Raw genomic sequence first — 25,750 nt, 5'->3', positions numbered from 1 at the left:
GTTGCCCATAAAGAATACCACTCTTACCTGCAGTGAGCTCACTGCCTAGATGGAAAGTATCCATTCCAATGCTTCCTGGGCTCCATCAATACCAACATGGAGGCTTTCACCATACTGTGTTGATTCCTGGGGTAAGCCTCTTACAGAAGTTATGATAACTGCATGAATTTCCCATCATACTGAAGGAGCAACCATGCTTCTGTGGTGATGTATGAAGTGCCCCTAATAAGCCACATTTTAGTAGCTTGACAAACATTTAATGTCACTTGCTTAGAATTATAATATCAAATAAAGCACTTCTTAAAAATGCATATTAGCTCAGTAGATTAGTCAAGTATTATTTCCATGCAATGGACCGAATGGCAGAGGTCCAGAGACAGTGGATTCCCTAACCCTACTTACTGAGTTTATGAGTGATGTGAAATTAAAACTCATGACTTCCTGGCTCACAATCTATAGGAGGGGTGCAGAATCTCAGATCCTCCTGGGGTCCCAAAATGGACACTACACTACACTGCCACTTCTAAATGTACTAAATGTACTTAACTTTTGTAAACCGCCCAGAGAGCTTCAGCTATGGGGCGGTATAGAGATAAATAATAATAATATAATAATAATAATAATAATAATAGTTGATCAGAAATAGGTTATTTGGTGTGAAAACAATTCTTCTCTGTACCAGTGTATGATGCTGCTTCAGCAATAGTTTGATAAAGCACAGCCCATATAGGTTACGACCTGTAGCTCTGATCAATGCATCAAGCTGCTCACTTTTACAAGTAACATATTTGCAGTAGAAACAGTGGGCATTATCCACCAAAGCGAAACACTTTTAAATCTCTTTGATTTCAAAGGGGCAGATTAAACACAAGCTGAGTTCTCCCAGTTGAAATCAATGGGACTTTGAAATGCTGGATCATGTGCACTGCTGCATGTGGACCATCATAAACATTAAGAAATAATTTATTTGTCACAAAATAATACCAAAATTTAAGCATGCAGCCCTTTATTTTTGCAAAGGGTTTTTTTTCATCTGTATATTATATTTTGTAGTTGTACAAATAAGATATTTACAAAACAGCACTCTAGTTTTGCACACAATTTGCTTTTTAAAACCACCCTCAGCTCCCCTTCCCCAATTGTTTTGTATAGACCTTTTTCCAAAGCAGACTTTAGAACCATGCATAAAATGGACCTTTGGTGTTGAAAACTACCCTATGTGCCCAGCCACATACAGTATTTATATTTATATATATATTTATATTTTAATATGTACAAAGGTTTTCCATTATACAGAACAGTACAGAAGTGTACACTTAAAAAATCCACATTGCAATTCTACATGATTTACCCAGTTCTCAATAAAATGGAAAACAAAGGAAGAGGAGACGTAGCTAAAAGGAATCAGCAAATGCCTAAATGTAAAAACAATTTTTCCCTTGGCATCGCAAATTATTAAATATAATCTGAATGGCAGTGCAATCGGTAAAGTTGCCTCATAAACATCAGTGTCCATCTTAACTCTGTGGCTTGTGCAAAGGAAGTGTTCAGCGTACTCTATCAAATGTACATTATAATAGTATCAAATGTTTTGGCAAAGAAGATTTTTGAAAGTAACCATGAAGGCTTTTTTTGTTGTTGACAAAAATAGAAATCTGTAACAAATCTGAATAACACTAAAATAAAAGAAAAATATTTTAGTTTCAGTTTTATAATTTTGCATTATCACACGATGTTTAGTTCTTGTACTTAAAAATAGCTTTATACAAAACAACTCACTTTTCAATACATTTTTTCATGCTTGATACATTTCTGTGCACACATACTTTGAGTTCACTCTCGCCCCTCTGTACTTTTTGTAACAGTTTTTTAACCCTCACCCTGTAACACACACACACACACACACACACAATCCACTCTGGTGTTCCACAGCAATGAATGCTTACAAAACTACTTTTGCCTCGAGTTTATAATATCAACCCAGTATTTAGCACAAGTTTAGTATTAAGCCTGATAATGATACAGCAAGATTGGTACACGTTCCTCAGCTACAATATTGGTTGCAGTGTCATCGGCAACTGAGAAGACTTTGGTGAACTTGCACAGGCCAGTCATATGACTTCTAAGATGATTCCTTGGTGATGGTGGGTGATGGGGTGGGTTTGCTGACACTTCCATTCTGGGACTTGTAGCTGGTGAAGCTGGGTGTGTGAATGGATCGGATGCTCTTCATACCTTGACTCAGTGATGTGGGAGAGGTGGAAGAAGGAGAGGAGAAGGAGGATGAGGAGAAGGGAGATGGAGGAAGAGGGGCTGGTCGGCCATTTTGAGTCTGTATTGAGAAGGAAATAGGATGGTGGCCTTTACCTGTGTGAGTAGGATTCTGGAATTTTAAGGAGCCATTAGAAACAGAAGGGATTAAGGAAGCAGGATGACTAGATCGCCCTGTTGGAGGACTGAGAGGGTTAGAAGGAGGAACAGAGGCTTTAGTAGGTGGGCTTAGAAGGTTAGTGCTATCACCACTAGACACAGAGCTACTTTTCCCAGAGGTGGAAGAAAAGGCTGGAATTTTTGAAGCAGACAGGGTAGGGGAAGTAGCCTTATAGTCCCCACCAGATTTCTTAGCACTTCCATTAGCCTGTAAATAAATAAAGATGGTGGGAGACAGTTTAAGTCAGCATACATGATAAACCAAAAGGGACTGCCTGGGAAATGAGGCTGGCAGAGAATAAGAATGAATCGTCTGGAGCCTGCACTAAATCTGGCACTTCTGGATCGGACCTGCTTGATCTCTCCCCCTCCCTCTCCGCTCCCATAGCTACACAACAGCAAATGCACAGCAAGAAGAAGGGGAAGACGAGAATGTGTGAAAGGAGGACACTAAAACATCAGATCACCATATTGGCCATGCGTCAGGGTTGTTAGGTGAGGATGGAAACATTTCGGCAGATGGTTAATAGGTGCTGGTTGCAATCTGTTAAACAGGGGAGTTAGTATCAACAGTTTGATCTGAAAAGCTTCAAACAGTTCCTGTTGCTGACCTGGAAAAATTACTGCTGAATACTGGAATGAAACTCAAAAAGCAGGAGATGTTTTACCGCAGACATGCACAAGCATGGTCAAAGGATAATGCTATCATTAAATATTTTCATGCCCCCGCCCTGCCCAAGCCCTGGATTTCCAGTTCCAGATTTCAATGGGAAGACAAAGTCCACTACTTAGTATCATCCAAGGCGGTCCCTTGACATACATGTTTACCAAAACACACACGAAACAGCCTTAAGTCCATCCCAAGATTTGGTTTAGGGTAAAACTACCTGTCTGTACTGGCGTTGATCCTGCAGCTTGTGTGGTTTGCTTGTTTTGTCCACATTTCCTTGTGATCTACTTTTTGTGGCTGCAGGGATTGGCATTCTGCTGGTCTGTGACGTACTGGGTGAAGCCTGTGAGATGGGAAGGAAAGAGACAAGGGAAACATGGGTAAGCATTGGTCCGTTTGTAACAAGGAGGATCACACACCATGAGCAAGCTGCTTTGTGTGAGAGGCCAAAGCCCTACATGCATAGGAAACACCAAAAGAATCGACATCACAAATCACACCATGGGTGTTAATTCCAGGAATCAAAAATGGAGGTCAAAGCTCCACTACTGATCAACCTAAATTAAACTGTCAGTCCCAGGTTCTGTTGTGCCACAGCAGAATTCTGGCTAAGCTTCCTCTGAATGCCCATCACCAAATCAGCAGGAGATATATCTATATTTTAATAAAACCACACTATTTATTAGCTGTTAGACACCTGATGGATGCACCAAACAAGCCACCCGAAAGGAAGCAAATCAATCAGAAGACACCTCTTGCTTAACGGTGATTATTATTGCAGATTTTAGAAAGCAGCTGGAGTTGTGATTTCTCATACTAAAGTACCTTACGTGAAGTTGGTGGTATTGATGGAGGGAATTCAGCATCAGTGTTACTCTCTTCCAGAGCTATGGGTTCTTTGGGTGAGAAAATGCCTGGCACAGAAGCTCCCTCCAATTGACTTGTGGCTTCAGAAACGGATTTTGGACTCATTTCGCTAATGGTGCTCTCCAGCTGCTTAATAGTCTGCTCCAGACTGTCCAGAGTCCTATAGGTATTCTTTCTAATTTCTTCAGTCCTAGAGGTCTGTATTGACATGTTTGGCTCTTGCTTCCCAGAAGGGTCATTGGGCTGAGAACTGGGGATTTCAAATCTTTGAGCCTCTTTGTGTTGTTTCAGAGTACCATCTTCCTCTTCCTCTTCATACACTACCACTTGCAAAGTTTTCTTGCCAGTTTTAGTTCCTGTGCGTATTGCCTGAGTGAGAGCAGCCAGCTGCTTTTTAGGAAATTTGAACTTAAATTTTTTCTTAGCATCAGGTGCATCCAGCTTTGATTCTGGATGTGGCCCATAAATGTAACTAGATTCCCCGAGATCCATCTTGTCTATTTTTTGCCCTTCTGGTGGTGTGGTTTGAGCTGATGAAACAGACAGAGAATGGAGTTCAAACTGCTGCTCAGATCTGTGATTTCTTGTATAATCAGCTGTGTGCCTCTTACTGCTACTATCTGTTTGGACAGCTCCTGCATCATGAGTATCAGGTGTGTCAGATTCTTCATTTTCTTCTTCTTCCTCCTCCTCCTCCTCTATCTTGTCTTCTGTCATCATTTTTTCCAGTTCTTCATCACATTCCTCAAATATTGTTGAAAGTCTTTTATAAGCTGATCTGATATCCATTGGTTCATCAAAAATGATGATGACTGGTTTTTTGTCCAAACAAACAACCGGTTCGTCACTTTCGGGGGTTTCCTGCCTGCTTTGCTGGGATGCTGTTTCCTTTTTGGAATCAATGTTAACAGTCTGCACATCTTCTCCCTTCCTGTTTACTATATCGTGAACCTCTCCGCTAGACAGAAACTGGACTGCCGTTTTGGTAATCATGAAAGCAATGTTCTCTGATGGTGGGTTTTCTTCACTTGGAGAGCTAGTTGGTGACTCTACCTCATCAATATTATTTAAGGTAATGTTCCTAGACACCTTATGCCTTAGTACAACTTGACTATAGCCACCAAGAGGCATTTCTTGCTCATGTGGTGATTTAGGAGCTAATGAGACCTCCTGAGGAGCTGAGTCTGTTTGTCTGACAAGGGGTGCCCCTTCACCTTCTAGGAGCTCATTCTGAGATGCACTATGACCTGTCTCTCTCGCTGTGCCATAGATTAGCTTTTGTCTTGCAGATTCTGCTGCTGGATATTGTGCTTCTTCAGCCCCCTTTTTTCTTTCATTTTCTAACACACCGGCGAAGTTTGTGTTTGGTTTAAGAGAACTTTTTTGGGCATAATCCTTATTCTCCAAAAGCAAATCTTTGCTGAAGGCAGAGTTTTCAGTGATGCTGGAAGCATCCAAGACCATCTCTTCTGTTCTCCCTTCAGTCTTGTCCTTGGGATGGTCACTATCTTTTGTTGCCTCCCCATACACCTAGGGGGAAGAGTTGCATTACTTAGTTATTTTTTTTAAAGGCTGGGATTATTTCCCCCCAATTAACTGGCACATCAGAGAAGGCATACACCATGTGAATGTGCCTCTCTGTACATCAGTGTAGAGCCATTTCCATGGTCTTCAAGTGGTTTCTGTACCTCTTCAGGGGTTAATTCCAAATTCTGGTAGAACGGTGTATGACATGTTACTGCACAAAACTATATGCAAACAACATGGATTCTAGATGGAGATGGTCCTTTAAAAACCCCTCCATGGAGCTTTTGTCCTGATATATTGATTACCATGTGTAAAACATTTGTTTCATCTTGATCTGGATTAGATTCCCTTTTTCATCAATTGTTTTGTATGAAACAGAAACCTTCGATTTAGGCAGCTTTGGCTCAATGTTGGCCCAAAATAAATCACAATGGACACAATGATTCCACACCATCTGGATTAGCATATTTACGGCTAACATATAAGCCAGTTCTCCAAGCCATATAGCTTGGGAAAGCCTGTTCTTCTGGTATAATCATTGTATTAGATTGTCTTGCCAAAATACTATGGATCTGCTTATGTTAGTTGGCTTTGGGAGCTTAAATTCCTAAAGCTGGGTGCCTGAAGTGCTGTGCTGGCACACAAACTGTCTCCTAAGAATGTAACCAAGCTCTGAACTTACTTTGTAGAAAAGGGCCTACAAAAAGCAGTAGGCCCAAATATTGTCCCTGACCCAACAACAAGTTGACATATACTTCAACCAGGATCTGGTTGAAGGAGCAGCAACCAAAGAAGGTGAGCAGCTCCTCCCACAATGAGAGAGAACAACAATATCAGCATTTCTGCTAAAAATGGATTAACTACGTCTGCTGAAGTTGCTTACACCAAGATCTGCTGTAAGTCATGTAACACACCTCCTCCCTGCCCACCCAATGTACTTTCTCTCTGCATGCCCAAGCTCCAACGCCTACTTGCAACTCCACGGAAGGTCATTAGTAGTCATGAGCAATGGGGTGCATTTATGACCTGCAGCTTGCAAATACAACTTCAAAATAGCTGACTGCAGGAAGGAGGACTATTTTGTCTTCGAAGTGCACTGTAACTAGTTCAGAGAGTTCAATAATTGCTATTGAAAAGGTGGCCCTAACTTTCTTATCTCTAGTCTTCACTTTGGCCAACAGGACTACAAGAAGATATGAAATGCACAGATCTATTCAAGGAGCAATTCTGCAAATATTGTCCAAATGTAGACTACAATTTGGTCTGTCATAATAGGAATATGTCCCGCAACCATTTTGACTGAACAATATTAGATTTTACTTGTGTTTTTATTGTATATTACCCTGAGAGCTATCAGCTATAGAGTGACTAATAAATCTTAGAAATAAATACATAAATGCATAAATAAATAAAAGTGTAGCTATATAGACTGGGTATAAATTAAAGAACTGTTTGGATATAAATTAAAAGACTGTTAAACCCCATAAGAGAATAATCACAGTCTATTGGTGCCAACTGTGATGTCCAAGTGTGAAGTGCTCAGCCATGATAAAGTTTAATCTCAAAAATCAGGATTACTTTTCTGTTACTCTAAAGCCATCACAGGTATAAGCGAACTACTTGTTTTTCAGTGCAGATGTCTTGATTTTAAAACACACAGAGATCACAACACATTAGGCTGAAAGAGAGTTGTCAGTGTACAAGAGGTGGCTTAAACTTGCTACTACCATGCACACGTAGTTTGTTAGCATGTAACAGAGACTACAACCCTCATAAGATCAAATCCCAGAAAAAGATGAATAAAGTGTCATGCAGGCCAAGCCAAAGTCAAGAAAGCAGAGATGTAGGTGGACATTGCATGGAGTTGGGTCCAGATTTATGCTGGATCAACTTTGCTAGTGGAAGTGGACTTCCCTACCCCCTCCTTCCCACAGCAACCCCTCCAGGCCCATGAAAATGCCACACAGAGAACAAGACCCTGCTGAATGGGGTGAGCTGTGGTGTGCGTGGGGGGAAGAGATCCTCCAAAATCAGACAGAGGGACTTTCCACAAGCAGAGACCTTCGTCTCATGGAACTCCCCTTCTCCCAATGGAAGGTAGTTCCTGGATCCAACCCATTGTGTACTGAGTTGACTATGTTGTCAGCAATATTCTGGCTTTCAGGGTCCAGAAACTATGAATTATTATTAGCGCCAAACATTTATCTAGAGCTAGCAGAGCGCAACCTGCTGCACAGAGAACAGCAGCTATCACTTATTGTGTGCTTATCTCACCAGTTGCAAATACGCATGAAGTCTTTCTGTGAGGGCCCCCAGGATATAATGCTGCTTTGTGTATGCTAAGTGAAGGGTGTGGAGTTCAGCACCTTGTCCGTCTTCCAGTTTTGGAACACTGTATGTCACCTGTTCTGTTTTCTCCCTGCTTCAGGAACTCCACTTGAGGTCCTCCCTGCTTGAACTACTCCACTTGAGGTCTGAATTATTTTAGTTGATCTTTGCTGGGAAGGGTGGGGTGGGAGGGGAGGATGCCCCCACCCTTTGGGACAGACAGTTGAACTAGATGGGCTTCTGAGGAGTTGGATGTTCCTTCAGCTGTAGCTTTTTAATTGCTCCAGTCTGTCTCAGAATTATTATGAATTGATTAATATCATCCCCAAAGACACCTAATCCTGAAGGCCAAAGGTGGTGATGCACTGACATTGTATGACAGTTTGCTTGGAGCTTTAAGCCCCATCGGGCTTGAAACTACCTTGACACTTGGCGTCTTTGCCCTTTTTCCCCCACTGAAGCGATCATTGTGTAGTACTGCTACTGCTCTTAAAATAATTTTAACTTGCATCCTTTGGTGAGGGAAACCTGCACTCTTCTCTAAAGTGGCTTCCACCTGTAATATCAATCTGGTACTGACCTGATTCACACATAATGCTAACCCATGGTTTATTTAACCCATGGTTATTCCATGGTTTGTTGCCCTACTCAGGGTTTATCTGGTAGGTGATTGAACAAAAAACTTTCTCAATCCCTGGGTTGTTTGTTTCCCTCCTCTTTCGCTCACTCCCTATATTCCAAATGCCTTTGAGGCACTGTACTGCTGCATGTAGAGCAGCTGCGGGGTTTCTTTTTAGCACTCTTGCCTGCTGCTTCAAGCCATGAACAACCTACAGTTCTGGGTTCACACGTAACCCCCCCCCATGGTTTAAACAACCCAGAGTTCACAAGATGGGTTCTCTTGTGCTCAGGTAAGTGTGCACAGGTTTGTAGCATTTAATGGGTCTCTATCAAAACATACCCCTTTCTTTTGATTTTGTTTTGCTTTGTATTCTTAGGGCCAAAGAATTTTAGTAAACAAAATTGGTAAGACATTAAATGATTAAGAACTTCAGATCACTATGCTTAAACACAGTGCCCTTTCCTTGGTTTCAAGGAGACAAATAGCATCTCCCAAAAGCTTCAGACCACACCAGGCACTAACTGTTTTGAGCTGTCCTAGATCTCGTTAGTCTCATTTAATTCATTCTGTTTTTCTAAAGGTTATTTGCATCTTGAGAACTTCAGAGCAAAGATGGGTCATAAATCTAGATAAACGAAAACACAACCATCATCGCACACAGAGAGTAAACAATATGCAAGACACAAGGTTAGTTGGAAGCAAGGGAAGAAGGTGAGGCCAAGAGTATGTGGCAGAGTTCAAAACGCCACAGTTACCTTCTTCTCCTTGGGATGTGTTAAGGCCACATGCCTTGCATCTTTTGTGTGTGTGTCATTTCTGGACTGTTCAACATGACTGTTTGAGTTTACATCCATGTAAGAGCACTTCTGGAAAGCCTAGAGAATTAAAATATGGCATGTTATCAGAAGACCTTTTCCAAGCATGAGCAAGTCTCCCCAAGAACTGTTAGCGGGAGAGTCACACAGATTCCTCCATGAGCCATTCCAGTCAAGGGTGGGATTTTTTTTTTCTCCTTGTGTTGGTCTTATGTATCAACCCATCAATCTGGGCAATATAAACATACAGAGATCTGCAATTTGCGGCTGGGCTCGATAGCCCACGTTTCTCCTAGCCAGGCATGCAGTCCAGTCCCCACATAATAGCCCAACAATATCATATGGATTTATCAACACAGATATTGTCTGATGAAGTTATGTAAGTTAGGGTTTATGTAGGCTGGTGGTGGTGGTGGTTTAATTTTATCCTGGGACTCATTCCACAGCTTTTGACAAGGTTTTCCCCCCATTCAACTTTTAAAGACTGCTGTTCCCCCCACAAATATATATGTTTTGTGTAAGTTCAAATATTAAGCAACATTTTACATTTCTGTTTTCTGCTGCAATCACAAAATGTGGGGAACGTGTGGAATTTGGCTGGAGACGCTTGTTTTAATTTTCTCTTGTAGAAATTTTATTTCAAAAATGAAGGAACAATAACCCCTTTTTCAGGAAATAGTCCTCTGACACTTCTAAATAGGGGTGGTGAACCTCTTTCAGCCTGAGGGCCAAATTCAATTTCATAAAAGCCCTCAGGGGTTGCATGCTAGTGGTCGGTGAGGCCAAAAATGCTAAAAGTAGCAGCATCTTGTAGCTTAAAGTTCTTGCTGCCGGTAACTCAGCCTTAGGAGAGGTAACCTTTTAGAAAGGGGGTGGGGGAAGGATGGTGAAAAAGACAGGAAACCACCAGACAATATGGGGAGATTTGGGGGGTTGGGGAATGGAGAGGAGCCAGAAGAGGGGCATGTCCATCTGGGGAACCCTGGAGAGCCAGATTGGGGCTGTGGGCCTGAGGTTCCCCACCCCAGCTTTAAAAGACTGAATGTTTTTGTGGATGAGTTTTCCCAGGTGAGAATCTACTTCCCAGATGCAGATATTTTCCAAGCTAGATCACTGAAATTCTCTGCCCATGGGGCTTAGAAAAGCTGCACCAGGGTTTGCTGATTTTTAATCAGAATGCATGATGAAGCCAGACTTGGGGCATGGAAGCTACTTCATTTAGCAAGCCCTAAAGATCTGAGACCTCTATCTATCCAAAGCCCTGCCAGCAAGAGCGAGCCAGGGCGGGAGGAAGATGGAGGCTCCTGTTCCTCCAATTTTGTTGTTTCCTTCCAGTCGGTGGGGACGGGTGATGGCTTCTAGATCAAGTGGATCCATGCTTCTCCTTCCCCTTCCCTCCCCACCCGAATGCCCCCTTTTCCACCCTCCCCAACAGAGGCCTTGGAAAGAGGAGCCACCACGGAGATTTCTGTGGCAGCTGGAGAGCTGGGGGTGGGGGGAAGAGCCACGATCCTCTGCGCTTCTAGCTCTGTCTACAAGCATGGAGGAGGAGATCTGCATCCAGACGCTGTCTATGGGCCATAGAATTGCTCTGCCAGCAATATCTGCCATAAATGATGGTTTATTTCATCTTCCAACAGGCTCCCTGGCCAATAAATCTGATGCAGTCACTTTGCTCAAAATGTCTAGTGAGAAAATTCGGATTTTGGCAAGATGCAAAATATACTTGTACGAATTGTGGAAGTGTGCTAATACTACAAACTACCAAAGTCACTTTCTTTAAAAAAGAAAAGAAAAAAGCATTACCTCCAATGGGGATGGATGAGAGAATCTGCTGCATTCCAACTTTACAACTCTGCCTAATTTACAACAGTTCCCTGTTACTTCCTTTGATTCTAAGACTGCAATCCTACACTCACCTACCTGGGAGCAAACTCCACTGAACTCAGTGGAGTTTACTTCTGAGTAAAATATGCACAGGTTTAACTTGTAAAACACAGGCTGCATCATTTGATGTTAGCAATACATTTGGCGTTAGCAGGCTAGCAGTCCGCCCCCCGCCCCCCCGTGCCTGGTGTGGCTTTTGCTTCTGATTAACTGCGTCTTCTCACTACATCTGAACCCCGACAAACTGTGTCTTGTCTTAAGAAAGGTGTGTCGAAAGAAGCCAATTTCAAACCATGGGTCATGAAGCTGCATTGTTTCGACAAAGAAGAGTCAAGGTTCACTACGGCTTAGGGCTTAGATATAAAGCTGAACTGCGATTAATCAGAAAATGGAAGCTTCTGATCTCCTCAGGTCTGTGCTGCAGGAGGAGCGGGGAGCGGGCAGCATGTGAGGCCAAAGGTTGCTGTGACTAGTTCCCATAACGATGAAGCATAGTACCCGTACTTTAGCCCATAGTTTATTGCTATGTCCAGACATAGTTACATTGAGCATCTGATTAACAAAGGCTCTTCTGCAGCCAGCTGAAATGCAACCACAAGTATTTAATCCGGAACATAAAAATCAATTCTGAAATAGGAACCCCCATCAGAGCGGTATCCAGCTTCTGCTTGGTTCTTTTCACCACCATCTTTTATTTCTATTTCTTTATTTTTGCAATGTAGCACTTTGCGGTTCAGCTAGTAGTTTCAAAAGTTAAAAGGGAGTGACTGTAAAAAAAACTTGCAAACTGAAAGAGGCAGTGAAGCTCCAACCTCCATTCCCCTAGCTCCGTCCCCTACTTCTTCTAATAGATTATCACAGATAAAGTAACTGAACAAGTATTCTTCTACAGCAGTTTTCCCCAACCTGGCGCCACCCAGCTGTGCTGAACTACATATCCCATTATCCCCAACCATGATGGCAGTGGATGATGGGAGCTGCAGTCCACACACAGCTGGAGGACGCCAGTTTCGGGAATGCTATACTACGTAATGACTGGCTCAGCTTTCGTACATCTGTAGCTTTTGAATTTGTGCTAATGATCACAAACAATAATAAATTAAACACCTCCTTGAAACCCAGTCATTAATCTCATTATGACCTCATTCAGTTGTCAGATCAAGGAGGGCCTATCGCTATAATTACCTGGTGAGTAGATTTGTTGAAGCTTGATAAAGAGCTATGTGGTCACTAGGGAAGAAATTTGTTTGGTTCACATTTTAATACAAACTGACCTAATTTGCATTGCCTGAACTACTATGCAAACTGGAATGCAATTATAATTGTAAACTGCCCCGAGGGCATTTTCCAGTTGGGCAGTATACAAATCTAATAAATAAATAATCCTTCTCCAAATTTTGCAATGCAGTCATCCAATCAAAAGATGCACATAAAAATGCATGCATTAGACATGCATACAAAATTGCGTAATCAGGAGAAATGCGTACAAAAATGCATTTTTGTAGGCATTTCTGCTAACATATGCATTTTTGTAGGCATCTCTCCTAATGTATACATCCCTTGTGACCACCTATTTGTTGAGATGACTGGCCGTACTGAGGGCCAATGAAGATACTCTTTTAATATCAAGAATATTTGTCTTCCATAGTCTCTAGTGGGAAGAGTGTCCAATGCATACACCTTGCTGCCTCAAATTTGGCCACATAATGAGAAGACAGGATACCCTGGAGAAGATGCTGATGCTAGGGAAAGTGGAAGGCAAAAGGAAGAGGGGCCGACCAAGGGCAAGATGGATGGATGACATTCTGGAGGTGACGGACTCGACCTTGTGGGAGCTGGGGGTGGGGGTGGCGACGGCTGACAGGAAGCTCTGGCGTGGGCTGGTCCATGAAGTCATGAAGAGTCGGAAGCGACTGACCGAATAAACAACAACAAAGCAAACACACAGTACACAATCCCAGCAAAACTCAGCCATAGCCAAGTCCCACTAAGAGCAATGCAATGAAACATAATAATGACTGACTTTTCTTAGATTGTGCCCACAGAGTTCAGCAATGTCAGACATGGGTGTGACATGAAAAACTTTGTATGTTGCAATGACCAGGTAGCCCTGCTAGCCCTTAAGACCTGAATAATCTTTTCTGGCTAACAAAAGGATCCAAAATTCAAAACATCAGAATCAAACTCAGAGCTTTGGCATGCTTATGGCTGTGAATAGTCCAATCCTTACTCAGCTCCTGATTTTCCTGTCCTAGGCCAAATTGAAGCTGGATATGAAATGGATTTGTGTACCAAAAGGGTTTAGAAAGTAACTTTCCCACTCTTATCCCATTCACTTTCCTCTGTGACTGTATCTAGATAAAAGCTGGGAACATGATTCGCCACATGTATCTCCTGCACATACCCCACTGGAATACCGTTGCACTCTAGATCACTTCCGATTCATTTCAATGGGATTTATGCAAGACACATTCCCTTGGGTTGTGCTCTAGGTCCTCGGACCAGAAGTGTACACTGACGAGGTATGTAACTACATGCACAACCTCATACCTGTAGTTCTGCCATTATTCTATCTCCTTCTTCTTCTTCCTCATCCTTTGCAGGTGGAACTGGGCCCACGCTCAGAGTTTGAGGGGAAGCATGATCTCCTTTAGGTACTTTGGGCTGTGCCCCTTGGCATGCATCTTCACCGCTTTCCTAAGAAGTGTAACAAACAACAATGAACCAACATATAGGCCATATGACCCACAGCTACAGTATGTACAAGTACAATGCCCCCCCGATCTCTAATGTCTTATTTTGTGTTTTGAGAGGGAAACCACCCATCCAACCCCCGAAAGAAATTAAACCCTAATCCTCACATTTGGGACTTGACAGCATAAACTGTGCCCTCCTGTGGGAAAGATACATGGAAGAAAGGGTTTTTTTTATGCATCTGTCCTTTTTTCTTTTCTTCTTTGGACTTTGAAAGTAACAGATGTGTAAACCAAGCAAACAAGAATTCACTTAAAAGGTTTCTATGGCGCTATTCTCTCTGATTGATTTTGTCCATCTGTGTAAGATATTTGAGTTCTTCCATATTATTTTTAATTCCTTAGACATACATAGAATGAAAGCATCTTGCGATTTGCATTCTACATTCTCATAAATAAGAATGCAGGAAGGGTAACGTCCATAAAGGATAACACCCTGTATTGGCCCCAGGAGTGTAACCAAGCCACCAGTAGCGTTAGAGGGGCCTAGAGATCCATAATGCCTTGCTTAAGTTAATTATTAGTGCAATTCCCTTGCTAGTAAGCCTCTGAGCATGTGAAGATGAGTAAAAGGGCTGATAGCACGGCCTAGTACATTCCATACTAATGAGTAGAGTATCTAATCAAGATGTGCCTGGGAAGTGAAGTTTGTTTACCTTAAAGCTACAAGTGGCTGTGCTGGGAACCAAGCACTGTGAGTCTATGCTGGGAATGAATGCTAGATGGTGCTTGCTGTTGTCATGCTGCCTGATTGCTAACATGTATGGTATAAAACCTATTGTATCCCATGGCTCTGGGTTCAGAGAAGCTGTCTGATCCAACCATTGGGTATGCCTGTGTGCTGTAAGTTACTCAATAAAGTACTTCTTGTAAGTAAACCTCAGTCTGATTTATCACTATCTTAGCACCTCTAAATTAAGAGGTTGAAGCCCACGGCCGGGGCAATACACATCCATAAAGGATAGTTCCCATAAAGGGAGGACCAGACAAAACCAATTGGAAAATTTGCATTATTATGCTATGTGTTTTCTGAGTTTACTTACTTAGATTTATTTAGATGCTTGTGTGGTCATGTCTCTCTCTCTCTCTCTCTCTCACACACACACACACACACACACACACACCACCAATGTTTAATTCATGCTAGTGACTAAAATAAGAAAGACTCTATCTTGTCCAGAAATGTTCCCTGTTCTGGATATCCCATTTTGCTAAATTGCCTCAATCATCAGACCTTGGCCGTAGTGCTGTCTTTCCTGGTCACATAACTGACTTCACCCAGTCTTGTGCTTAGTCCGGATCCCAGCAGATAGCTGCGACGTGGAGGCGGAGGAGGCGGAGACTTCACTGGCTTTTCGGTGTCCTGTTCTGCATTTGGAGTCTCTTCTGAAAATTAAAGATGAAACAGTATTGTCCATGCAGCGGTTTTTAAAATATGGCCTACTACTCCAAAGTTAAGTAATTTTATGTTCTGTTTATTTAGTGGAAGAGATTTAAGGATGTGCTCAGTGTAGAAACCTGCCACACGCGATATTGACCAATGGGACCTAACAGTGCTGGGTTTTGGCTTCACTGTGCCCAATATTAATTTGTGAGATATTTCTTCGTAGGGCAGAGGCTATGTATCTGTACATAGGACTTACAGTCTCTCCAACAAATCTTTTCCTAAGGTTTAGAGCTGAAATGCTGAAAGTTAACATTTTCTCTCCTGTATAGAAGAAGGTTCAAAGGGCCCATCCCCGAATGAATTCCGCCAGTATCTTGCTGGACTGTACTAAACCTTACCGGAGACTTCTAATTTTTCAGTTGTATCAGCTGTTGCTTGCGGAGGCATCTCGAGGTTTGGGATTGATTTCATGATATTTGCTTGTGCTTCTTCTAGGAGTTTTTCAAACTCCTTTCCATTATAGTGATCCCGGTTTTGCCGTTTTTCTTCCCATTTCTTCTCTGCTTTCTAGTCAGAAACATAGATCCACAGTGGTATTCTGAATTCTGCTTTGGCCTGATTCTCTATTTAAACGTACATTTATAGGGCTGGATCCACATTTAGTCATACTTAAAGCAGACCCATTGAAATTAATAGGATTTAGTTAGGCATGATTTCAGTGGGTGTACTCTAAATCTAGATCAAACCCATACACTGTACATCAGTCGAATGTGCAGAGATTCTCTAAGTTCTGCTCACCATCTCTGCCAAGCGCTGCCCTTTGCACGGTCTTCCATTAGCATATGCCCATGATAAGATATTTTCTCTCAAGCCAAAATCTTGCTCAGAGAATGAAGCTTCCCTGCCTAGAAACTCCCCTGCCTAGAACAGTTCCCCCATTTATTTCAGTGGAGGGAGCATTCTCTCTCCATTGAAATGTGCCATCACCACCACCTTGTGTGCATAAGACGTAGACCTGCAGAGCTGCGTGTACCCCACGCATTAAAAAAAAAGGCCGCCAGATGACCAATTAGGCAATGATCTGTTTGCTAAGAGATTCCGTTCCTCAACAGTAGAGAGATCTCTCCCTTCGTTCCGGTCCCTGTTATACCCTTATGTCCATTAACATGAGTGGCGACACAGCTGTGTTATTCTGCTCACACAATGGCCAATGAGCTGCCTGTGGGAAACCCACAAGTAGGACAAAGGTGCAGCAGCCCCCTCCTGCTCATGGTCCCCAGCAACTGGTGTGCACAGGCATATCGCCTCTGATAGGGGATACATGGCTCTGTCATGGTGAATAGCCAGTGATAGCTTTATTTTCCATGAATTTTCTAATCCCCTTTTAAGCCCATCCAAACTGGTGACCATCACTGTACCTTGTGGTAGCAAATTCCTTAGTTTAACTATTCATTGTGTGAAGAAACACTTCCTTCTATCTGCCCCGAACTGCCCCCCAATCAGCTTCATGGGATGACCCCATTCAGTTCTAGTAGTATGAGAGGGAGAGAAAATGTCTCCCTGTCCACTTCCTCCACAGCATGGGCACCCTTCTCCTGTCCCTCCCCTTACACACCTTTTTTCTAAGCGGAACAGTTCCAGACATATCTAAACAGCCTTCCTGTCTTAACGTGCACATTTACCTCAATTGACAAAGCTCTGTTCCTTGTACTGGCATTGTGAAGTTCTTCTATAAAAAGGCTTTGCATGGTGGAGCCGTTCACTGAAATGTGAGGCAAGTGAGGGGCCGGTGTCTGCTGGGCCACTGTCGTCGTCGCTGTTGCAGACTCTGGCATGGGAGGGGTTGGATGGGCTAACCCAGACGAGCCTCCCGCAGGGCTGTTTGCCAGTGGAGACGTCAGTGCACAACTGGCCAATGCTGATGAGTGCTGAGACTGGTGGATGACCACCGGAGAGCTTTGTACGTGGTGGACCTTCATTGTGCAGACAGGGACCACTTCTGACTTAGCAGGTGGCTCCACTGGAGGGTGAGGGACATTTTGCTCCGAACAAGTGCGGCTGCTTGCGATGGTTTCTCCTTGGTTTCTCAGAGCTTCTGCTGCTGTGGCTTTCTCCGTGGCATTGTACTGCGCACCTTGGGAGGGATCCACACCTTTTAGTAGACCGTCTGTAACATGCCTGCAAAAAGGAAACAGCCGGGCTGTGAAGTGTAATGAGCAGACTCCCGTTGTCTTTTCAAGAAAGAGATAAGTTTATTTTTATGGAAGCCATTTAAGCCAAACAACGTCCTCAGTCATAATTATAATGGCTTGATGATTATGGGTTGGATCCAGATGGACACTGGATCCACTGTGCTGACGGAAGTGCGCTTCCCTTTCCCTCTGTCCCATTGCAGCCCCTCTAGCCCCCTGGAAATGCTACACAGGGTCAGGGGACCCTGCTGAATGGGATGATCCCTGATGTGGGGGAAGCAGGGATGCCGAAAAATTGGGCAGAGGGACCTCCTGCAAGCAGAATTATTCCACACGTGGAAGGTCCATTCCTCTTGCGGAAGGCAAGTCCTGGATCCAACACAGTAAAGTGTTTTTTTTTTTTAAGTGTGTGAAGTGGAAAGACCATAATTTTACAATACAGCAACATATAATACCGCACGCAAGGTAAAAACTGTCAAGACCATTGAGCAACAGGGGTAAGCATTCCTATAAGGGCTCTGTGGTCCGCAGGAGCCTACTGTAGAACAACCAGGTGAGGGGCAGGAGGCTCACCCAGTTGTTGTTTGGTGGGGATAACCTGAAGGGCGCCTGTTGCAATATCTGGGGGATCAAAACCAGTGGAGTAGTGGAGCCTGGGCTCACAGGGTTGCAGCGTCAGCATTTTTGGCCTCTCCTTGAGGTCACAGCTATGAAGACTGTCATGATGGGTGCCTGCACTTGAAAATTTACCAGTACATCACTGATCAAAACAGCCACCCACCCACCCAATGATCAGAGCAACTGATACGCAACAGAGAAACCAGAAACTTTGGCACAGAGGGATCCCAGATGGTGCTACAAGTGGAAGCACTGATCTAGGGAGACTGGGAAATGGATCCAGGGAGCAAGCCACAGCCAGGACTGAAGCTAAGACTGCTGCACCATTTCAAAATCGAGGTGGAGAGGGCAAGGTCTCCTCCCCTGTCAGTTCATTCAGGCCTTGAAGTCAACTGGTGAGGGGTTCCTGGTGGAGCCACGTGCTCCTGAGGTCTCTTCCAAAGTTGTTTGGAGCAGGACATTTCGTGTGGTGGTGCCCAATAGGTGGACTGATTTCCCCCCCATGAAATAAGACATGCGCCGACAATGAAATTGTCGCCGACAATGCGCCGACAATGAAATGGGGGGGAAATATTTCATGCATATTTCACATGCATGAAATAAGAGATGCGCTGACAATTCTTATTTTTAGGTGCATGTTGAAGACACATATTATATAAATACAAATATATAAATATATGTATGCAAGCCTTCCTAGTGTAGTTTAGCATACCATGGATTGGATCTGTACCTTTAGGTGGTCTATAAATACTCAGTAACAAATAATAACAATAACAATGACTCATATTTGCTATGGGCAGATCTTTCAACAGACCTAGAACTGGTTCAATCTCTTTCCAGTTTGGTGTGAGGGATACCACCAACAAAGAATGCTGAGCATGTCACCAAACTACAATTCCCAGGATGCTTTGGGAGATCAATTTAAGTGTCCTAAATTGACACTTAAATTGATTAGAGCTGCACTGAACAGTTACCTATTTTGATTTCCAGAATAAAAGTATTGCTTTCGGGGTGCCCCAAAATATTTCCTCAAAGAAACTCTAATACTGAGCATGTTGAGTTTTGTTGTCCTAGTTTGTTCCCCCTGGTCTTCTGCCACTTTGGCTTCACTTTTTCCTTGGTCAGGGCTTCTTTCTCCATTGCAGAATGATCTGGCCAATCAAGGTTTACATACTGTATGTGATGGCATCACAGTGTTACCTAGCTCATCAGGTTTGGCTATGCCCTGACATCACTGAGGCAAATGAAGCTAATTTAGATGTGTTCTGGGCTGGTCACACAGGTGATCCTAGCCAATCAGGAGCAAGAGGGCAAGTGAAGCAGATTCCTCAATAGGTAAACTATTTTATCCCTTTCACAGCAATTTTTCCCAAATCTCTAATAGATGAAAATGTTCACAATAATGGCCCTGCTTTGGACTCAGCTCTGGTATTAAAATAATGTGTGTTTGTTGTAGGGATAGGTTCTGTGATTATATTTAGGATGAGATAAGGGGTAGGAGCACATCATGTCAATATCTACCATAGGTGTGACAGGGCAGGCCATGACTGCATCTTCTGGGTTGGATCCAGATTTAGTCATACTTAGAGTAGGCCCACTGAAATCAATAGGACTTAAGTTTGTCATGACAAACTTAAGTCCTATTGATTTCAGTGGGCCTACTAATGGATGCGATGAACTTGTATAAATTACATACATGACTAACTCTAGTCATGTATATTTAGTCACCCATGACTAAATCTAGATACAGCCCTCTGTCTTTCTGGAATGGGTGTGATGAACTTGTATAAATTATATACATGCCAACAACCTGTTTGGACTAATTTAAACAAACAAACAAACAAACAAACAAACCACCTCCGGAGGGTAGTTAGGGTATCAGTCATGCTCCGGACTCTCTTCAGCAGAATGTCTAGCTTATGAGGTTCCTCCTTTAAAAATCTCACAGCTTCCACCTCAATGCGGAGAATGGCTCTCATTTTATTCTGCAACGTTGGAAATTCACCTGCAAAGATAAGAGCCATGAAGGTGCAATTCTATGAATGTTTAGACAGAAAAAAGTCCTACAACTTCCAGCATTCCCAGCTATGTTGGCTGGGGAATGCTGGGAGTTGTAGGGCTTTTTTCTTTCTAAATATGCATTGGATGCATAGCACCCTAAATATGCATTGTGCCCTAAAAAAGAAATAAAGAGATGGTTAGAGACCAACACAGTGCTTAATACTAAGAAAGAAAGAAAGAAAGAAAGGCAGGCAGTGGGGGAGGGAGTAAGTTTCCAGATGCATAACCTTAATATTCATACATAACCACCTTGTGTAATGCATGAAGTTCTCAACTGTGGGTGAGGAGAATCAGAGTGACGACCATGCTGATGTCTAATATATGAAAAATGATGTTTTAGCTTGAGAATGAAAAACATGACCCTGGGAGGGTCCTTTGGATGGGGAGTTCCAATCTTGGAACCCCCTCCTCAGTCTCCAAAAGAATGCTTGGTTCCCTTACCTCCCCAACACTGGAGCTCTGATATCAGGAGAGGTGGAGGATCTACTGATAAGAACATAAGAAGAGCTGTGCTGGATCAGACCAAGGGTCCATCTACTCCAGCATTCTGTTCACACAGTGGCCAACCAGCTGCCCACAGGAAACCCACAAGCAGGACATGAGTGCAACAGCACCCTCCTCTCCATGTTCCCTGGCGACTGGTGTACTGGAGGTATCAAAAGCCCTCCCACTTCCCAAACATCCCCAACACCGGGGGACATTTACGCCAGTTCTGGAGCTGGTGTAAATATCCCCCCCCACACACACTGTATGAAATGGGAAAGACATTGGACAGGAGGGTAACACCACCACCCCTGGAACAGGAAGGACGGTCTCTCTTTCATTCCTGCTTCCTCTCCCCTTCAATTACTCCCATCTGATTTTTACCCTTTGCTCTTTCTCAATATTCTACACCAGGGGTGGGAATTTTTCTTCTTGCTGAGGACCACAGTACTTTGGTCAAAACTGTCAGGGTCCACCTTCCATCAGTAGGCAGGGTCAGGGCCAAGGTGGGCAGAGTTACAGACAGAATTCTTACCCTTGTTTAGTACGAAGGTAAGAATATTTGTACTAAACAAAGATGTTTAGTACAAACAGAAACATTGGCATCCAGGCATTCCCTTTCCCCAGCTTGTGCAAGGTTCCCTCAAACAGCTTTGTAGTTGGAGGACAGAGCAGGACAGAGTAAAACAATATCAACAATGTGGAGTGGGGCTGGTGAGGGGGTGTGGCTGGGGAAGAGTCCGGAGGACTGGACTGAGAGGACTGGAGGTCCAGATTTGGCCCATGGGCCAATAGTTCCCCATCTCAGTTGTATACCCTACCCTCAACTACACTGCATTCTGTGACCTCATAGCAGGAGGCCTTTCAGGTCCACCTCAGCCTCCCCTTTCTCCAAATAAGAATAGAATTGTCACATTAATGCCCCAAGCCTAAACACCTTTCCCTGGAAGTAAGCCCCATTTATCTCAGTGTAACATATTACCAAGTGAGTCTGCTTAACATTGGGGTTATAAGAGCCACCCTTTAAATAAGATACCCGAACTAAAGTAGAAAACCTGAAAGGTACCTTTGAGGGTGGCGACAGCCTCTCCAACTTGCCGTAGGAGAAAAGCTCCATCTTCAACATCTTTCAGTGTAACTATCCGATTAGCACCCATAGATTCCTTCTTCAGATCTTCAACAAAACTTTCCAGCTCACTGGAAAAGACAGAACAGGAGCCGAACTTCAGTTTTGTTTTAGGATAGGCAACATCATGGACAAGAGCATTCCCTGCACCTGGGATGCTGTCATAGTTTTCATATAGGTGGGATCTAGTTGCCCCCCCCCATGCTATGTATTTATTTGCTTAGTGCTCTGATTGTGTAAACAAGCCAGAGGGAGAAAAGAATCAATAGTGCAATTCTATATAAGCTTTTTTTCTTTTTTAAAAGTCCCACTATTTTAAATGAGACTTACTCCCGGATAAGTGTTTATAGGATTGCAATGTAAGAGATTATTTTCTCAAGATTTACCAGTTGTGTAAATAGGCTATGATGTGTTAAACCCACCTTATTGCTAAAGATGTAGGACTGGTAATGGGAGAAACATGTACTTTAAATTACTTTCAGACCACAACACTTCTGTTAAATGGTCCCCCAAAGGGGGCAGGGCAGACTACTGGTTTTCAGAGGATTATCCACTAAATGTAGAAGTCTGCAGCTGATGGAGACTGATCGAACAGGAAGACTGTGGTAAAAGTAGCTCTTAATGTTCATGGAATGGTGATGAGAACACCAGCAGCACGGCTGGGAAAAGACGGCAAAAGAAGTTTGCCAAGAAGAAACACAAATTTGCTCAGATCATGCTGATAGTCACACTTGTTTGGGCTACAAGTTGACATTCTGGTGAATTCATTCGCTAGCAAGGACATCCTTAACCAGGATTGCACATGAGGATTTATGAAAATAGTTCAAAATAGAGAACTTCACACAACTATGAAAGCTGATGCAGGTATTGCTACAGCCAGCATTCAACCCCTAAACATAACTATTCATCTTGCTGTTCTGCAGTGTAACATATGAAGTTAGGACTCAGGGAAGATCAGAGGGACCAGGTTCCATGATTAGAGGAAAATATTTGTAATCATGAAAGAGGCCCCCCTGCTGTCTTCTGAGATACACTTTCAGATGCTAATTGGAACACAGAAAAAGAAATGAAATATCTTTAGAAATGTAACATCTGCCCAACCAGCTCTAATTCTAAACCACATAAGTACAGACCAACCATCTTGTCTAGACAATATGACAAATTTCATCGCCAGTGAGAGGGTTCTGTCCTTAACGGCATCCTAAAATCATTTTAAATGAATAAATAACTGAGTTAGAGGCATCTGAATGGTTCATTATTTGATTTGCTGCCTGTTTTATTTCAGCTGTGATGGGAAGAAGCATATAAGAATTCTGTCACTTGCAGAAATCTAGGGATCAATCTGTCTGTCCAGTCAACAGAAAATGGCAGGACCCCAAACAGAAAACAGGATCTTTGAAGAGGCTATGGCTCTGTGGTAGAGCACCTGCTTTGAATGCAGAACGCTGCAGGTTCGGAGCCCAGCATCTCCAGGTAGGGCCGGAAAACTCCTGCCTGAAACCCTGGAGAGCTGCTGCCAGTCAGTGTCAACAATACTGGGCTAGATGGACCAACTGTCTGGCTCAGTGTAAGGCAGCTCCCTACGTTCCTATGAGAAGTCTCAAAGACAATCACTAGGTGGCAGTGAGTGAACAGCATTCTCTGCAACCTTCCAGTTCCAGGGAAAGAAATTCACTATAGTTATACTCTTGCAGTACAGGACAGATGTTTAAAGCCCAATAACTGTTTCTTCAAGGGAAAAGTAGCTTTGACGAGGAATTTGGAGCACAGCAAAAGCAAGGCCTGTGTGGCCCGCAGGACTGAGATTCTGCAGCAATGCCTTGTACCCTGTTCAGCTGCATACTTGCCGAGAGGTGCTGGCAGGGCAGCAACCAAGTCTCTCTGAAGGCCTCTGTGAGAGAGATCCCTCCCACCATGACAACTAGAATGCAGCAACGGAAGCATCCCAGATGCCAGGGATACATAGTTCAGCAGGGCACTGGAGCCAGGCATGGAGAACTACGTGTCCCAGGGATCCTTCTGACTGGAATGCTCCTGTTGCAGAATTCTCGGCACCAGGGAAGGGGGCCTCTGGAAAGACCTTGCCATGGCCACTGTCCTGGGGAGGGAAGGAGTTGGAGGGGCAGGGAAAAAGGACTGACCAGTGGTGGCAGGGGCAAAGCCCAAAATGAACCAGGCCAGAATCTGGAAGGCCCGTGTGCAGCCCAGAATTTGGGGTGAAGCTTTTTGAGCAGGAATTTTTATTCTGAACTGCTCCAATTTCACATCTATCCATCACTATGTATATATGTGCAAAGTTGTGCAGATTTAAACAACTGACTGATTTAACTAATACAATTATGTACTATGTTTTCTCTGCGTGATGGCCTTATAATTTAATTTATTTTTATTACATTTATACCCTGCCTTTTTCCAAAGCAGCTTACATGGTCCCCCTCCTCTCCATTTTATCCTCACAATGATCCTGTGAGGTAGGTTAGGCTGAGAGTCAGTGACTGGCTCAAAGCCAGCCAGTGAGTTTCATGGCTAAGTGAGGAATAGAACCTGTTTCTCCGAAGTCCCAGTCCAACACTCTGACCACTACACCATACTGACTCCCAAATGAATGCCCTAATATACAGTGCTCTAAATCACAAATGTTGTAGAGAAAGCTATTGCCTAAATTTACAGAAGGCTCCAATGAGAAGCTGGACCATTTTGTAGTAAATAACAGGCAGTTGGCAACACCCAATGAGATCTGAGCCTCCTCTAGAATTTAGGGTATGTTGTTATTTACAATCACCCGGGGCCTAGATGATTGTAAATAACAGCATACCACTATTCCTATAGCACTATGATTAAAAATGTCAGCAAGAGATTGATCATAAAAATCATCCTTGAAATTAAAAAAGCCATTCTGCAGATGCAGCTATCTGTAAATTAGATAGAGTAATAAAACCAGTTAATTTCCTAATGAGTAATTAACATAATGCATACTTGGAGAAAGAATTATTTGGACAAGTTATTGATTTCATTCCGTCTAATCAGTAGTAGTATCTATCACCTCTCCTGAAAAGCAGTTCAAGCTGCTGGCCAAGTCAATAAGAGGAGATCAATTAAATATATCAAGAAACCTTTTGTTGCAGACTCTTGGGCTGTGTACATCCAAAGCATGAAAGAGAGTCCACTTAAGTCGATGGAACTCAGTTCCAAATAAGCATGTTAAAAAGTAACAAAGTATTTTAATTGTTATTTAATTGTTATCTCCAAGTAGCCCAGACCAGTGTGTGTTTGTGTGTGTGTGTTAAAGAACTGTGTGTGATTCATTAAGAATCAGCAACATGCCCAAGGCCACCCAATGAACTTCGTGGATGAGAAGGCATTTCTGGATCTGGTTTTTCCACATCCAAAGCATCCCTTGAGCCAACACACCTCACTGATTCATCTCCTATTAAATGCTGTGAATGGTGCAGGCTTGCAACCTGCATGTACTCATGTGTCACAAAACTAAATAAAGTAACAGTGGTCAAAATCCACTGGGAAATCGCTTGAAACAGATACACGTGTGTGCAAGAGCCCACCCGCGTGCTCACAGCTAAATATAAATCCAGATCCTTCCCTCAGGCTTGCAGCAGATAACCCATACAGGTGCAGCCGGATCTCTGCATGTTGATGCAGACTTGCTGATTTCAGTGGCATTTGCTCCTGAACCAGCGTGCATCTAGGACTTCAGCCTACAAAGAGTTTAAAAGACATATATCTGTTTTTTTACATATTTAGAGTAACTAAAACAACCCCATACACATCTCTGGCCAGTAAGCACATATCCATATAGAGGTAAGTGTGCGCGCGTGTGAGTGTGTGTGTGCGCGTGCGCGAGTGTGTGCGAGTGTGTGTGTGTGTGTGTGTGAGAGAGAGAGAGAAAGAGAGAGACTGACTGACTGACTGACTGAATGCTGATGGTAGCTAGGAGAAAAGTGGACAAGTGTGACACTGGACAGCAGC

General features: G+C 43.2%; 1 protein-coding gene across 2 annotated transcripts in view; it reads right to left on the bottom strand.

Moving 5' to 3' along the window:
• Positions 1 to 999: 999 nt before the first annotated feature.
• The window catches only part of KIAA1217 (KIAA1217 ortholog), a 538,230-nt gene continuing 513,479 nt past the window's right edge, over positions 1,000 to 25,750 (bottom strand). For both annotated transcript variants that reach the window (XM_084859061.1, XM_084859062.1), the window contains 10 exons: positions 21,707 to 21,837; positions 19,954 to 20,101; positions 16,969 to 17,464; positions 15,685 to 15,853; positions 15,134 to 15,285; positions 13,697 to 13,843; positions 9,200 to 9,319; positions 3,926 to 5,497; positions 3,318 to 3,443; positions 1,000 to 2,638 (listed from right to left, as the gene is read on the bottom strand). In XM_084859061.1, the coding sequence (XP_084715187.1) occupies positions 2,123 to 2,638; positions 3,318 to 3,443; positions 3,926 to 5,497; positions 9,200 to 9,319; positions 13,697 to 13,843; positions 15,134 to 15,285; positions 15,685 to 15,853; positions 16,969 to 17,464; positions 19,954 to 20,101; positions 21,707 to 21,837 (3,577 nt within the window). In that variant the 3' untranslated portion in view covers positions 1,000 to 2,122. The remainder of the gene's footprint in view (positions 2,639 to 3,317; positions 3,444 to 3,925; positions 5,498 to 9,199; positions 9,320 to 13,696; positions 13,844 to 15,133; positions 15,286 to 15,684; positions 15,854 to 16,968; positions 17,465 to 19,953; positions 20,102 to 21,706; positions 21,838 to 25,750) is intronic.

Source organism: Heloderma suspectum, chromosome 5, assembly GCF_057233095.1.
Source record: "Heloderma suspectum isolate Gila_16-S chromosome 5, 16-S_ref, whole genome shotgun sequence".
Taxonomy (NCBI): Eukaryota; Metazoa; Chordata; class Lepidosauria; order Squamata; family Helodermatidae; genus Heloderma; species Heloderma suspectum.
Note: the sequence above shows the minus strand (reverse complement) of the source record. Positions and strands in the feature narration are given on the sequence as shown.